Source organism: Arachis ipaensis, chromosome B9 (assembly GCF_059453495.1).
Source record: "Arachis ipaensis isolate K30076 ecotype BB chromosome B9, ASM5945349v1, whole genome shotgun sequence".
NCBI lineage: Eukaryota > Viridiplantae > Streptophyta > Magnoliopsida > Fabales > Fabaceae > Arachis > Arachis ipaensis.
The window spans coordinates 149,850,127-149,866,220 of NC_142444.1; the positions used below are offsets into that span (position 1 = coordinate 149,850,127).

Sequence of the window (16,094 nt, forward strand, 5' to 3'; positions counted from 1 at the left end):
CATGACGCATCAAGGGCCAGGAGTCCATCTTGGAGAGCAAGGCAAGATGGAGGGCTCGGATTGATGAAGTTTGGTGACCAAGGAAGGACTAGAGGTAATTGCATGTTGGGTTTTGCATTGGTTATCTCTTCTCTCTCTCTGGCCAAACCAGTTCTGGTTTGAAGAAGAAGAAGATTAGCTTGGTTTGTTTGGTTTCAACCGTGGAGGCTTCTCCCTATAAGTAAGGGTGAACAGCCAGGGCTTGAAGCAAGGAGTGAGAGTGCAAGGCATAGAGTTCTCATAGCTACCTAAGCTAACAAAAGTTCTTCTCCTTCAATATTTTCTGTTTTGTAATTTTTCTGTTTAATTTTGTCTGTCTTGAGTCTCATGGAAAAAGGCAAACAGTGAGGTTTGTAAGAAAAAGCCATAGAGCGGAAAAAGGCAGAGAGTGCAAAATTAAAAGAAAAATCCATAGATGTCCTTAGAGGTCCTTTGTACATCTTTGTTGTGTTTCATGATTCTGTGGGAATCCCCTTGCAAGTTGGGTTAGCACTTAGCAGTTGGAAAGTTTGGCAGTGACCAAGTCAAGTTCAGGATTGGGGTTTAGATTCTGGACTTGTCCCGGATAGGAAGGGCAGTTCCTAGGGAGAATTGGTGTTTGTAATCAAGAATGATTATAGTGAAATTCCATCATTGTTGTGATGGAGACTAGATGTAGGCTGCCTTGCACTTAGCAGCTGAACCAGGATATATCTTGGTATAATTCTCTCTCTCTTCTACTCCATTTCTGATTCTGCTGCCCAGGAGATAAAACCGAAAAATATCTCGTGCCGAGTGACGAGATAAAAAGAAAAGTCTCGTGGCTGGGTACGAGACAAAAATAAAAAAAGTCTCCAGAAGTTGTCTCAAAGACCAGCACGTGTTTTGAAGTGAAAAAAAGGGGCTAAGATTCAATCCCTCCTTCTTTTAACCACTGAAAACCATCACATATGAAAGAAAGAAACAAATGCAGAAATAATGTGAAAACAAGCTGAGAAAAAAATAGAAAGTATAATTTATATTAAACAATTTAAAATTATAGAGATAAGATTGGCAACAAATCATAGAAAGTAGTGATTTGTTATGAAGTTGGCTCGTGACCCTTTTTTTTACCCTATGCATATACCAAAATGAATGAGAAAGATCCAAACTATAACAAACAAGTTTGCAACTAATAATGGCAAGTAGAAACAACTATGCTGCTAGTGCAATAGGAGAATGAAAACAAGAGACCATTTTATCAATGGATATAACTATTGATTTGCTAATTCCACAAAACACCTTCAAAATTTTTAAATATATAACAGCCTGCAGTTTCAACTAAACAGGCACTTATGAACTTAATTGAAGAGTATACACAAGCCTAGCTCAAGCAAGCCTGCATAACTAAACAAGAATGGTAGTCATGACAATCTAGGTTGCATACAGTTGTTAGAGTAGTTTTATGTTTGACTAAAGCATGATTATACATGGAATTGGAAAGTAAAATCCTAGGAAATAGCTTTCGCAGAGAATTACAATTTCATTTATAGTAAATGATATTATACCTTCCTGCTATTGTTTTTGTATATATAACTACTGTAAGTGTAACATATGAAGTTTAGTTTCTCACAAACAAGTTCTTAACCACGTTCTGTTTCTAATATTTATGCTTTGTACTAAACATTGAAAGTCATGTAGAATGAGGTTCATTGGAAGATTGTTAATGTATGTAATGAAGAGCAGAGGTAAATTTAAGCATTTAAGAATTAGCTCTTCACGAAAAGCTGTAATAGTCAAGTTGTGTAACACCCAGATTTTTAAAAATTAAATAATTAATTATTTATGAATCATTATATTTATTGAAATTTTGTTTTTAAAAAAATTATTTTACCAAAAATAATTAAATAAAATTTTATAATTATTAAAGTTTAATTTAATTATGACTTATTTTATTAGTTTGAATTATTTATTAGGAACTATTTCGATAAACAAAAATTTAAATTGATTATTATTATTATTATTATTATTATTATTATTATTATTAATAAAGTTTAAAAAAAAAAAAGAAAAAGAATACTAGGCCGAAGACATTAGGAGAACAAAAGGAAAAGAAACATTGGTAATGTATATATATACCCATGCATTAACATAACAATGAGACATATGATTAGAAGATAAGGGTCAGAATCTGATAGCAGAATTCATTTCTCTGATGAAGGAGAACCAGCTTTCTGAAATTCTGGATGCCAAAGTGCTTAAGGAAGCAAGGGAAGGTCACATTTTTGCCATTGCAAATCTTGCAATGAGATGCTTGAGACTCAGTGGGAAGAAAAGATCAACCATGAAAGAAGTTTCAGCAGAACTAGAAGCATTGAGAACAGCACAGAGTTCCGTACTTATCGACCTTGACCGCATCTCACCGGAAGATGGTGGATCACCTAACCACACCATCAGGGGACCAATTCAAGAATCTGGCGAGGAAAGCATTTTACTATCCCTACAAATGGAGTCCACGTCCTTCTAAGATGCCTGATTGACACCCCCAGATATTTGTTCATGAAAATGTTGGCTACATTATAGAGGAAACCCTTCAGTGGTATATGTATTTGGTTATGACAGAGAATTTTTTTTCAAATTTTTTAGCAAGGCTAGAGACTCGGCTTATCACATATGTTGTTAAAATATTAGAACTGCTCCTATCACATGTGGTAAATAGTTTTGGAATATTCTGATAAATTCTCTGGCTGTGAAGCTTTCCTCCCATTGATAAATTTTAAGCATTTGAAGCTTAGGAAGCCCTGAGAATTTCAATTAAAATAAGAAAAACAACATTCACTTAGCATAAGGTCCACATGATCTCCTACATTTTTACAAATTACTGATCTATAATTTGGAACATTCCTCTACAACCTTTTTCTACAGCTAAGAGCATAAATTAAATAAGGTTATCCACATCAAACACATATTTATTGGTGTTTGTTATAAGCTGGAACGGTTATCATCAGATATGGTCTCTTCAGAAGATGTGTCACTGTTTCTTAACATTGGTTTTCACCTGCAAACGAAAAGAGCCCGACATGTTATGATCACTAGGTAGGACAAAGACGTGAAGAATTAATAGAACTATACAACAAACCTTCAAAAAGAGAAAGCCATATTTGAATGAAGGCTTGTGAAAGCATAATTTTAAAGGAACCTTAAAAAAATGTAGATTTGATGTTCAACTATACCATTGTTCTTCCAGCATGCATGCTGTAAGGGACCCAGGAGAACTGGAGTTGCCCCCTATTTTCTTTCAGACCATGTCCTGGAGTTGCTATGCCCAAATTAAGTTCAAGATTAGGAATGCCACCTGTAGAAAACAAACACATTCAATTTTACAGTGACATTAGTCACTTGTACATTAAGAGGAGCAAAATAGATCATTGTTATACCTTCATTGATGGCTGGAGATTTCATCTCTCCTTCATATGTACTTGCCTCAAAGTTAGTCACTACTTCCCTTCCATTGCATTTGATAGCAGCAGCCTTGTCATAAGCCCTGAATTCCAGAAAATCAAAAGGGATACACGTGTTGGATTGGAGCCCTAGTGAGCTTGAAAATTTAGGGTAATAAATTCAGTGCAGGTAGAATGTAATTCACGTATCACTAGGACCTTGCAGCTTCTACTTCGCTGTCGAATAGCCCAAGATATATATACCTGCATCATGAAAAGCATCGCAATCTCCATAACCAAAACGCCTTTTACCAATCCACTACAAGAAAAATACCCATTCAGGTACACTTAAAAAGTGTAGCCAAAAGTAAAAAAAATGATGCCTTAGACTACGGCTACGCTTTCTGGGCTACGGCTACGCTTTTTATGGTGATTCCTATTCGGCCGTTGCCTATTCTCAAAGGCTACGCTTTTCTGCACCAAGGGCTACGCTTTTGGCATTTGGAAATAGGGTACGCTTTTTAAGTGATGCTGTCCAAGAGTGGGCTACGCTTTTCAGCTTCCATTTTTGCCAGAATAGGCTACGCTTTTCAACGCTACTGCATCACTTGTAAAGCGTAGCCACATTATATACCATGGCTACTTTTTATAAGTGTAGCCTTAGGTCCCTCATTGTTTTTTTTTTAATTTTTCATATATATATATATATATATATATATATATATATATATATATATATAATATTCTAATAATTTTTTGTACAATATAATATTTAATAATATGATTACATATATAATTCTGTATTTTTAATTAAATGAGTTAAATCTTATAAAATAAAAATAAATACACAATTATACTAAATTAAAAAATATTCTAGCAAAGCATAGTAAATACATTCTAAAGATTCACAAGCATTATAATGATATAGTATATTAGTACACAAAACAATAGATCCAACTATCCAATTGAACAATCATTCAACAATAGAAAAAAAAAATGAAACATGTCTAAAGTCTAAACTACTAATTTCCATGTATCAATGAATATAAAGAGGATTACAAATTAAGTCTAAAATTAAAATAAATAAAAGAAAAGAGAATAAACAAAGACTTTAGTGCCCTGAGTACTAAGTTCCTATAAGTTGTGTGTGCCTGAAAATCATTTGAACATACCCCACAAAGAAAGAGGATTTTTTTGTTGGAGCCACTTATGTTGCCTGCTAGTGCCTTTACAAAGTGCTGAATAAATTCAGAGTGCCCTTCATAAGTGGCGGCAGTAATGAGATTACCATCCACCACTGTTGCTAGTGTCTGGTTCAACCCAATGAGCACCAGAGGCAACCGGTGCTGGTTTAACAGGAGGAAAAACGGTAAATTTGTGATCTTTAGCTACACCTGCAGCCGCCAGAATCAATTGTCCGAGGCAAATGGAAGCAAGTGCTTTTCCAGAACTGAAAAGCTTGATCACCAGTGCCACAAGAGGATCATGAGCAAGATACTCTGGCGCTCTTCCACCCAGTAACATTACCCTGTCATAGTTTGCAGCATCAATTGAAGTCTGGTGGGAAGATATGCACATAGAAAAATTAGGAATAAGGTAGAAAAACTAAAGCAAAAGTGTCAATGCACATTGGTTATCTCTATAAAGCAATTAAATAAATCAATGCAGATCAATTAAATAAGTGCCATATCTGAAATAATGAACAAGCCATAAACTAAAGGTACAGTTCTGATCAAGCCCAGAAAAATATAAGTTAATAACAAGAAATTAGCCTTATTAACCAAAGCTGGAAGTTCAGAAGAAATAGAATAAAAGTCTGCATATATATCAGCAGGTAGGAATATTCATAAAGATCACAATAAAAATCTGCATATATATCAAAGCTGCAACTGAATTGAGAGATACCACTTCAAAGTGATTTCAAATTCAGAAGCAATAATATTCACAAAAGAGAAAAGTACACTCATGCCACTCAAAACAAATTGCTGTCAATCAGAAATTCAATATTCTTCCTTTAATCTTCTTTTGAATGATTTTCAATGGTTATAGCCTCCTCAACAAAAAGGATAAAAAAGATCTCTCTTCTCCACAAGTTCAGATCAAATGCAGATTGACTGAATTGTATTCAGAATAATTCTTCCATCAGACAAAGTACCTTGAAGGATAATTTTGTATTGATGAGACAGCAGAAGGGAAGTTACCAACAAATTTTACTCGATCACCTGCAAACTATTTAAGCCTCATGTTAACCTTTAGGTGCTATGCAATATGTACAATAGGAAGTAAATTTGGAGATAGTTGCTCAATTTTTAACAACAAAACAGCACACCTGTTTTAATAGTAGTGCCTTTTGATGAAGCAGTAGAAACCTCCTGCTTCAGCATAGCCTGAGAACTTATTGTGGATCCACCCACAATTTCAGCATCAACACTAGAAGCTGGTTTACTATGTTTTAAAGAAGCAGCATGTGTACTTCTCTTGGCCAACACAGATGGTCGTTCAGGCTTTGAACTTTCTTTAGTAGAATCAACTTCCTTTGATGGAGTTCCCTGAAATATCAATCACATAACAAAAACTATTATTATTCTGCTTATATTAACAGCGATTTAGGAAGAAATCATCTCAACAATACAAACAGATAATAAGAAGTAGCAAAAGAATATCTGAGAAAATGTACACCAGGTAGTGAAAGGGAATCCACAATTAGTAGCCTTGCACCAAAATGCTTTGCAAGTGCCTTGGCAAGAGTCTCCTGATATATATCCGAACCTACACAGGAATCGCTTAATGAGAGCACTTCTTGATTGCAGAAAGGGGAAAACAAAGCATTAACAAGAATGAAGGAACTACCTGCAACTAAATAGAATAAGGCTAATAAGGCTAATTTCTTGTTTGGTTACTTACTTCAACTGAGATAAAATCTGAATCTGAATTATATATCAGCAGAAAAACCACAAGAGAAGGACAGATCAGAAAAGTCTATACTTGTTAACAATAATTTAGAAACAAGTTAATCAGATTTATATTTTGTAACTCATTAACATAGATATATCTAACTGATTTGGATATCTATGTGCACAAAATTTGCCAAGAAGAATTGAGAATGATAGAACTACTGGCATCCATATTTGGAACGAATGTACAGCTAAAGAAGTGCACAAATAATATTCTAAATACACTTAACTCAGTTTCTTATATGACATATTTAATTACTAGTTATAAAATAGAAGAGAATTAAGTGCATTTGTATGCCAAACTATTAAAAAAGCATACACTTATTACTTTTTATTACTTTAGTTTAATTTTTTTATGTATGACTATTAAAAGGCAAGAAAATATATGTATAGATATAAGACCATTGAATAATTGAAACTATTAAAACATATGTCCTCATATCACTCACTCTCTAGCAAGCTCTACATAAGACCATGCACCATCCTTTAGCTTCTCATCCAATCATAATCCAAAACAAATTAAATTAATTTACACACAAATCAAATCAAAACACATGGAATTAGTTAACAGATAGAGTGAAGAGGAAGTACCTATCATAGATTTGAACATGTTACATCATAGACGGCATTCTTTGCTGATCAGCTTCTGGAAGTGATTCCAAACCAGTTAACATGCTCTTATCCATGATTCACTTCAATTCAACTCAACCTAGTGTTCTTCATTCACATTAATCAAATATATCACACACCTCAAGCAATTATAGTACATCCACTTCAATCTTGTTAATTAAAATAAAATAGTAATAAAACGACCTGTGGAGACGGAATCTCTGGACCAAGACAGAGGGAGCAAAGGCAACCGGGGAGTTTAGAGAAGAAACTCAAACCCCAGGAACAAAATTAAAACCAGTTAACTAACAATAATATAGGATGAAATAATCACAAACAGCACAATATAATCACAATTAAGTCACAAAAGCACAAAGAACAGCAGCACAGCAGCATATTTACAATTAATAATCACAAACAGCAGTAAGAGCTAATCAACAATCAATTAATCAATGAATGAAAAATTGAAAACATAAATCATTCAAGAATAATTCAAAGATCAATAACCCTTAGGAACAGAGCATGGACCTTCGAAGACGGCGAGCTGGCGACAAACACGACGAAGGACGACGGCGAAGAACTGCGAAACAGGACTGGAAAGCAAACATTGGCGGACGACGGATCGAGGGACCTTGAGAACGACGAACCTAGTGGCGATCTTGAGCGCGACGAGCGGCGACGGTGAGATTGATGGCGGCGCGATGGAGGCTAGGGTTTTCACAACCTTACAAGGAAGAGCTGCGAGATGGATGAACGGCGGCAGAGCACGACTAAGAACGATGAGCAGACGAGTGAGACGGTGACAGTGGCGCACGATGAAGGAGGGCACAATGACGGGGAGATTGAAGAAGCGGCTAGGGTTTTGTTATTTGGTGCTCTGGTAGGAAAGAAGGAATGACGAAGATAGAGTGCAGGGCTTCTTCGATGATGAGAAGACATAAAAAGAAACAAAAAAAATTCACCAAGTGTCCTATACATGTGTATTTGGCATTTTTTACATTAGGCAGCGCTTTTAAAGCGCACCCAAAACTTAACAAATATGCTACTCTTTAAAAGCGTTTTCTTTGGTATGAAAATTGTATTTATAGATATCAACATAAGGCTACGCTTTATAAGTGATTTCTATAATACCTAAGGTTACGCTTTTTAAATGATGCCGCATTTGTGTATCCTTTTCTCTTATAAAAAGGCAACACGGAGAAAAGCGTAGCCTATTCTATGAATAGGCTACGCTTTTCAAATGTAGCTTAAAAAAAGTGTGGCTGAATGGGTATTTTTCTTGTAGTGATCGTTTCTTTGAAACATGCATTTTTTTGTCGGAGCAGGACTGCTAACCTTCGACGGAGATACGACCGCAACCGGCGATACGACGGCAAGAGCAAAGACGATGGCAAGTAGTGACCCGAAGACGAACTGGTCCAAGCCACCGACAGAGAAGCCAGCGAGGATGGGGACGACGTGCCGAGCTACCTGGGTTCCGGAAAGGGGGAATAGAAAGAAGCGAAAGTGCTGAGAACCTGGGGAGGACAGCGACAAAGAACCTAGGGCTGGGGTTTTGCCGTTTTGGTTTGGGACTTTCAATGCTTTGCTTCAGAAGGGGGGCACTAATGATTAGGAGAATTGGAGAAGATAAAGAACGATTGATTTTTTATTTTTTTGATATGTTTTGCTTTGCTTAAGAGGGAGGGGACGAATGATTAGGGAAATTAGAGAAGATAAAAAACGATTGATTTTTAGTTTTTTTTTTTTTATGTTTTTGTTTTGTTGTTTAAATTATTTGAAACTATAAAATTATGATTAATTGAATTCTAAAATTTGATTAATTTAAAAGGGTATTTTTGTCTAATCAAATAAAGTAAAGAGGTTTAAGATTTTTTATAAAATTAAATAAAAAAGTATTTTTTTTTATTTTTATTTAATTAAAAGGGTATATTAATAAAAGTGGTGATATAATATATATTTAAAAAAAAATTAAATGCTGATGTGGAAAATAAATTCCACGTACCTTATTATTACTTGTCTATATTTTAAATATATCGGTACATATAAATTTATCATTGTACCGTAACAAACACCTAAATTTTATTATTATTTTAGATGCATGCATCATCCACTAAATGAGTGTTGTAACTTGAACAATTGAAAAAAATTACATGTTTGTCCATTTTTTTTCGAATTACGGCGAGTATATATAAAAGATAGATTGTACCATCATTAGAGTATAATTTATACTAAAAAATCAGTTAAAATTATTGTTTTTGATCTGCAATTAGCTATCAATATTCAAGAATTGAATTTTCTTTTCATGTTTCAGAGCAAACAAAAATAAATAATTGCAATTCCAATGGGAATTCTAATTCTCACATTTACTCTATTTATAAATTAGATCATTTTCGGTCTAATTTTCAATTTCATTCTCATAGTTATAGTTTTAAAAATAAAAAAAATCCAAAATATTATTACAAAAGTATTCAATTCTTTTTAATAAAGATAAATTAGTAAAAATAAAATTAATAAGAATTAAATTCTATCAAAATTATGTATAATTTCAAATTATGGATTTGAATTAAAAATAGAATTGAATTTTTTTCTTAATAAAATTAGAATTCTTTTTTCTTAAAAAAACCTTTTCAAACACATTCTAATAGCTAAAAATGCTACACTAAAGAAATTACTAGACTAAAAATATGTTGTAAATTGTATTTTATATTTTAATATATTTTTTTAAAATTTTTATTTTTATATTATTAAAATTTATAATTTAAAATTTATAATTTAGTATTTATAATTTAAAATTAGTCAAATATTAATTAAAAATAATAAATTTTATTGATAATATAAAATTGTTATTTTAAGAAAACTATGGAACAATGTGATTTTTTAAATAAGTTTGAGAAAATTTTCTTTCCTTCTTTCAAGAGATGCTACAATGATACTTTCTTTACTTCTATTTATAAAATATACATTTTTTTTCCTTATCACTTAAAAAAAAATCTCCTCTTTAGGAGTTATTTGGGTGAGCTTTTAAAAAAAGATCTTTTTTTGAGTTATTTTTTTTAAAACATCTTATGAAAAAGTAAAAGTAATTTTATGTTTGGGTATTTCATGTAAAAAGATCTTTTTATTTATCAATTATGTTTGGATATAACAGTATAAAAGTATTTTTTGTTTATTTATAACATAAAAAAAATCTTTTTTTAAGGAAAAATATCTTTTAAAAAAAAAAGATGTAAATTACAGCTTCTCAAAAAAGATGTTTTTTTTTTATTTTTCTAGTACTTTTACTTTTACTACTAGAAATATGCCAAACACGCTAAAAAATAAAAAATATCTTTTTTCATAATAACGGTGGCCAAACCAGCACATAATCTATTTTAAATTTTTTGTGTTAAAACTAATGTTAATTTTATTCATTTTTCAAGAAAAAATAAATTATTTTTTACAAAAATACTCTTTAGTAAAAAAATCTTTTGTCACTAAATTTTACTTACCAAAATATCCTTTAATAAAATATTTTTTATTAATTAAATTATATTTTTATCAAAATATTTTTTAAAAAATTAATAATTAAATTATTTTTTTAAGATATCTTTCAATAATTTTTTAATTATTAAATTGTTATTTTATCAAAATTTTTATTAACAATTATTTTTATATTTTACTATTAATTTTTCGATATCAATATATATTATTTTAACATTAAATAAAAAAATATTGGTAAGTTTATTTTTCGATATCAATATATTAATTGTTATACATATTAACCGTGGTAAGATTTTTTTAAAAGATATTTTTGTAAACAAAATTTAATGACAAAAAAATAAAATTTTTGCTAAAGGATATTTTTGTAAAAAATATTTTTTTTTGAAATGGATAAAGTTAACATTAGTTAATACACAAAATTTAAAATGGATTAAAGAAAAGATTTTTTAAAAATTATAAGAAAGTCAAATGTACATTTTATAAATAGAGGAGAGCGAAGTGTCATCTTAGCATCTCTCAAGATAGGAGAATAAAATTTTCTCAATAAATTTTAATTTATTTTATTTATCAATCTATGTATTTTATAGTATATTTACTAATTTATATCGCTTTATATCTTGTTGAGTTTAAGCTTATCACTTTTATCGTGTAAATGATATAAAACACGTTTTCTAATATACGTATTATGTTTGCACAAATAATACATAAAAATTGACGCACTACACATATCTTATTTCCACACTTTGAATTCAATTTGTTTATAGTATAAATAAGATATGTAAAAATTTATTACGAACAGCATAAAGTACGACAAACTTTGAATTCAATTTGTTTATAGTATAAATAAGATATGTATAAATTTATTATGAACAGCATAAAGTACGACAAATTTCAAACATCTATAACAGAACTGAAATCATTAGTCTTCACAAATATTTGACTCCTTCTTTTCAATGATTTCCATCACAGTTGGAAAAGTTTCAAAGTAGACACACAAACACAACATGATGCATATGAATAGGGCTCTTTGTTTGAACGATGTTGCTAACCATATATCCTAAAATAAATCACCCTTCTTTTCCATATAAATAACTCATCATGGATTCAATCTTTTCTCATCCCACAATTGTCTGTGTCACCTATCTCTCTAATCTTCTTTCTCTTTCTTGCCACCTAAGAAAGCTAAGTAGGCAAGCAATGGCATCCACCAGAACTACCACACTGGTGTTGTTCATTATCTGCTTGATCTTTATACAAGAGGTGAATTAATTAAGTTCCAATTTTAATTTTAATTTCTTTAACTTTCACACTATGTTGTTCATTACATGAATTGATTTTCATCTTGTGATCAGTTGGAGATCCATGGGTTGGAGATCCATGGTGAAAATCAGGACATGGCAGCAGCTCACCAACATATAGGTAAGTAATTAAGCAAAACTTGTGTCATGAATGCATGGCTATGTATGAAAAGTGATTAAGAGTGAATTAATGATTAATTAGTAATATGATTGGTGCAGATTGTGGTGGAAAGTGCGGGTACAGATGTAGTAAGGCAGGAAGGCCAAAAATATGCATGAGGGCATGCAAGACGTGCTGCCAGAGGTGTAATTGCGTGCCACCTGGCACCGCCGGCAACCAAAACGCCTGTGCTTGTTACGCCTCTCTCACCACCCATGGAGGAAAACTGAAGTGCCCTTAATGTGAATCATCATTCATGAGTTCAATATTCTTCCATGTGCAAGTGCAAGCATGCAGCTATCAAGACAATAATATAATGCAAAGTTTACGGAGGGAAAAACAAATAAGACTAGTTAAGCACATAGCTCGTGGATTATTCTTAAGATCTGATGAAAAATTAAGTGGGTTAATCGTGTTAATCATCACAGGGCAAGTAAATGTATGAGAATATGGTGAGAAATTGAGGAGGACATTGGTCCCAAGTTACGGTTTTATTTCAGAGGAGTGCTAAGAGCAAGTAATTTTTGTTATTTGTAACAATTAAATAGTCATTAATAGTGTGAAATTTCATTCAATAGTATGAGATTATTCACTTTTTCTTTTGCTAGTTACATGCTGGCTAGAATTTAATAAAGTTGCTGCCCCTAAATTATTTTTCCTTTATTTTATGTTAATTGATCCGCATAGTGTGATTGCATTCATCATAAATACAAGAGCAATGCTAGGGAACCAAAAGGGTATTAGCCAAAAACCAACTAAATACTTTTGGGTGAAATTAAAATCTCTACGAGTTAATATATATGGATGTTTCTTCTGCTAAGTATTAGAATATTTTTTTTTCATACTAAATGAATGTTCTTTTATATATTTTTTGAATTTTTTTGTACTAGAAATGTGAATGTCTCTATTTCTTTAAGAATTTCATAATTTTTTTTTAATTTTATAGATATTTAATTATTTTTGCTAAAATATAACTGGATATTTCTTTTGTTAAGTATTAGGATATTTTTTTCATATTAAATGAATGTTTTTTTTATATTTCTGTAATTGTTCAAAGACTCTTTTTGACTAAGATCGTAGTTTGCAGTTTCTTTAATCATCAAAACGGCACCTAATATCCCAAAACGCAGAGAACAACATCGTGATCACGTGGGTAACTTCGAGAACTTGAATCTCCGCGTGACGCACCAGATTGTGGAGTCCTGGTCGAAGGAGCTAGTGGAGGTGACGAAGTTGTGTAGGGAGATGAAGAGGATGGTGCCGGAGATATTGGAGGTGGCGGTTGATCCAAAGGGAGGGCCGGGGATAGTGGAGGCCGCGATGAGAGTTTATGCGGAAGAGAAGGAGAGTGCAGTGGAGGTGTTGCAAGCGATGCAGGGGAATAGAGGCGGCGATGAAGAGATTCTTCTTTGGTTACAAGCAGGTTGTGGCGGCGATGATGGAGAGTGCGGAGGCTGGCAGACACCGAGTTGGTTCCAGCGACTCGCTGATAGAAAAGGAGTGGATCGCGGTGGGGAGGCGGAGAGGACCTGACGGTGAGAGAAAGGAGTCTGTGTGTGTGATTGTTGGAGGTGGGTAGGTTAATGTGAGAGAAAAGAGGAACGTTTTTATAGGTTTTAATTAGGTCTACTTAATCTTTTAAATTTTTTAAATTTTGAATTTAAAAAATTTAAAATTAATTAATTATTAATATAAAATAATGTGGTTTTATTTAGTTTTTGGCTGATAACCTCTTGGTTCCATATACTTTTCCTAAATAAATACAAATTTTTGGTGACTGAACATAACACAAAGAAAAAAGACCTAAGAAAAAGAGTAGTACTCCTCTCTAATAATAATGTCTAAATTATTAGGAGGCAGTAACCACTCTAGATACACCTGCTTGTTTAAATTTGGGAATGACCGCTGAGGACTCTAATTTGGATTTTGTATCTTGGATTCGTTCTAACCTCAACAAAAATGAGTTTCTCTTTGCAGCGGCCTTTTGGTGGATTTGGAGGGATAGAAACAATGACATCTTCCACCAAGATGATCCATAGAGTAAGGAGAAAATTGTTCACTTAGTTAAATATGCTGTTCGAGATTTCTCTAATGTTGTTATCAACCAAAAGCATATTATTCCTTCTTCTTTGAAATATAACTGGGAACCACCTCCAATGAATGTCTGTAAAGTGAACTGCGATGCAAGCGTTTTTGAAAATGAGCAATTAGCTGGCTTTGGATGTATTATTAGAGACAGCATGGGAATTTGGATAAAAGGTTGTTCTGCCAGTATACCTCTTTCTAGTGTTCTCTGTTGTGAGCTTCATGCTATTTGGAGAGGGCTTGTTATGGCTTGGGATTGCGAGTGCAAAGAGGTCATATGTGAAACTGATAATCTTGATGCGTTTCTTCTTGTTTCGCGAGGCACAACCAGCATGATTAGGAATGACTCTGATCTGCTTGACAAAATCAAAGAGATGCTCCAGCGCAATTGGACAGCTACTTTAGTGCTCATCCAGTGAACAGCAAACAGAGCGGCTGATTTAATGGCTAAGACTGCTGTTTTAAACAAGCAGGTGTATCTAGAGTGGTTACTGCCTCCTAATAATTTAGACATTATTATTAGAGAGGAGTACTACTCTTTTTCTTAGGTCTTTTTTCTTTGTGTTATGTTCAGTCACCAAAAAATACACCTGCTTGTTTAAAACAGCAGTCTTAGCCATTAAATCAGCCGCTCTGTTTGCTGTTCGCTGGATGAACACTAAAGTAGCTGTCCAATTGCGTTGGAGCATCTCTTTGATTTTGTCAAGCAGATCAGAGTCATTCCTAATCATGCTGGTTGTGCCTCGCGAAATAAGAAAAAACGCATCAAGATTATCAGTTTCACATATGACCTCTTTGCACTCGCAATCCCAAGCCATAACAAGCCCTCTCCAAATAGCATGAAGTTCACAACAGAGAACACTAAAAAGAAGTATACTGGCAGAACAACCTTTTATCCAAATTCCCATGTTATCTCTAATAATACATCCAAAACCAGCTAATTGCTCATTTTCAAAAATGCTTGTATCGCAGTTCACTTTACAGACATTCATTGGACCATTCCATTCCATAGACTTGTGACTTTTATCTTATTTTTAATTACTCTTGTACACTTATTAAATGCTCAATCCCAAAATAATGGGACCATTCCATTCTTTTCTGTTTCTTTCCATTACTCATCACTCTTTTTCATCAAAACGGGAGAATTAGCCAAGAATGCTAAAACAAACCTTTTCTAACAACTGAGAACAATAAGTGCTAGCTTCTTCTCTTTTCTTTTCGGTCCTTAATGGTACTTTCTATTGTCTTTATTTATCTTTAGTGTATGTTCTGTTAATTTTCAAATACTATGTGCCCCTTCATCTGGGTTTTTTATTAATATAAATATAAAAAATATTTTAATTCTTTAAATACGCATCATATAAAAGTATTACTAAAATATACAGAGACAATTCACAGGAAACCCTTCTAAAATAAATTTTATTATCATTTTAGATGCATGCGTCATCCACGAAATGAGAAGTCTTAAGTCGAGCTTGTAACTTATATGTATGTCCATCTTTTTTGGATTACAACAAGTATAAAAGATAGACTATACAATCATCATACTATAATTTATAATAAAAAAATATTAGGAAAGACCAACAGAAATTATTGTTTTTGATTCGCAATTAGTTAACAATGTTCAAGAATAGAGTTTTTTTCATGTTTCGGAACAAACAAAAATTAATAATTACAATTCTAATGAGAATTCTCACATTTATTCTATTTATCAATTAGATCACTTTTGGTCTCATTTTTAATTCCATTCTCATAGTTATAGTTAGGGATGGCAAAGCGGGTCGGCTCTCTCCCGCTCCGCTCCGCTTAGGCCTGTTCCGCCAACTAAAATAGGTTTAAAATACTAGTCTGTCCCGCTTTATGGCGGATTGGCGGGTTGGCGGGTTAGCCCGCTTGACTCTTTTTTTTTTTTAAATAAAATTCGTTAAAATTAACCAAAAAATAATAATTAAAAAATTAAATACAAATAAAAAATAGTCAAATTATAATATAATTTTTTTACTATTTTTTTAAAAAATTTTTAACTTCAATAAAATTGTTCAAAATAATATTTGTCAATAGAATCATC

At 32.6% G+C, this 16,094-nt stretch overlaps 2 protein-coding genes across 3 annotated transcripts; one reads left to right on the forward strand and one right to left on the reverse strand.

The window, feature by feature from the left end:
• Positions 1–4,721: 4,721 nt before the first annotated feature.
• LOC148546771 (protein DJ-1 homolog D-like) lies at positions 4,722–5,950 on the reverse strand. Its single transcript, XM_088499934.1, has 3 exons — positions 5,767–5,950; positions 5,593–5,659; positions 4,722–4,965 (listed from the first exon to the last, which is right to left on the reverse strand). The coding sequence occupies exons 1-3, from the start codon at positions 5,819–5,821 to the stop codon at positions 4,722–4,724; spliced, it is 366 nt and encodes a 121-aa protein (XP_088356060.1). The 5' UTR covers positions 5,822–5,950.
• Positions 5,951–11,680: 5,730 nt separating this feature from the next.
• On the forward strand, positions 11,681–12,182 carry LOC110267268 (gibberellin-regulated protein 2-like). Of its 2 annotated transcripts, none has more exons than XM_021112450.2 (3): positions 11,681–11,743; positions 11,836–11,902; positions 12,001–12,182. In XM_021112450.2, exons 1-3 carry the CDS (start codon positions 11,681–11,683, stop codon positions 12,180–12,182), a joined length of 312 nt encoding a protein of 103 aa, XP_020968109.2. The 2 variants fall into 2 exon arrangements, with proteins under 2 accessions (XP_020968109.2, XP_088356061.1); XM_088499935.1 differs by having other exon boundaries at positions 11,842–11,902.
• The last annotated feature ends 3,912 nt before the right edge of the window (positions 12,183–16,094 follow it).

What these genes read in the sequence shown, in the direction of transcription:
- LOC148546771 (XM_088499934.1), bottom strand. Translation starts at nt 5,821, where the DNA reads ATGCTGAAGCAGGAGGTTTCTACTGCTTCATCAAAAGGCACTACTATT. An exon ending in AGGCACTACTATTAAAACAG is followed by an intron (nt 5,660 to 5,766) that starts GTGTGCTGTTTT and finishes AATAGTTTGCAG; the next exon opens with GTGATCGAGTAAAATTTGTT. An exon ending in ATACAAAATTATCCTTCAAG is followed by an intron (nt 4,966 to 5,592) that starts GTACTTTGTCTG and finishes AAACTATGACAG; the next exon opens with GGTAATGTTACTGGGTGGAA.
- LOC110267268 (XM_021112450.2), top strand. Translation starts at nt 11,681, where the DNA reads ATGGCATCCACCAGAACTACCACACTGGTGTTGTTCATTATCTGCTTG. An exon ending in GCTTGATCTTTATACAAGAG is followed by an intron (nt 11,744 to 11,835) that starts GTGAATTAATTA and finishes TCTTGTGATCAG; the next exon opens with TTGGAGATCCATGGGTTGGA. An exon ending in AGCAGCTCACCAACATATAG is followed by an intron (nt 11,903 to 12,000) that starts GTAAGTAATTAA and finishes TGATTGGTGCAG; the next exon opens with ATTGTGGTGGAAAGTGCGGG.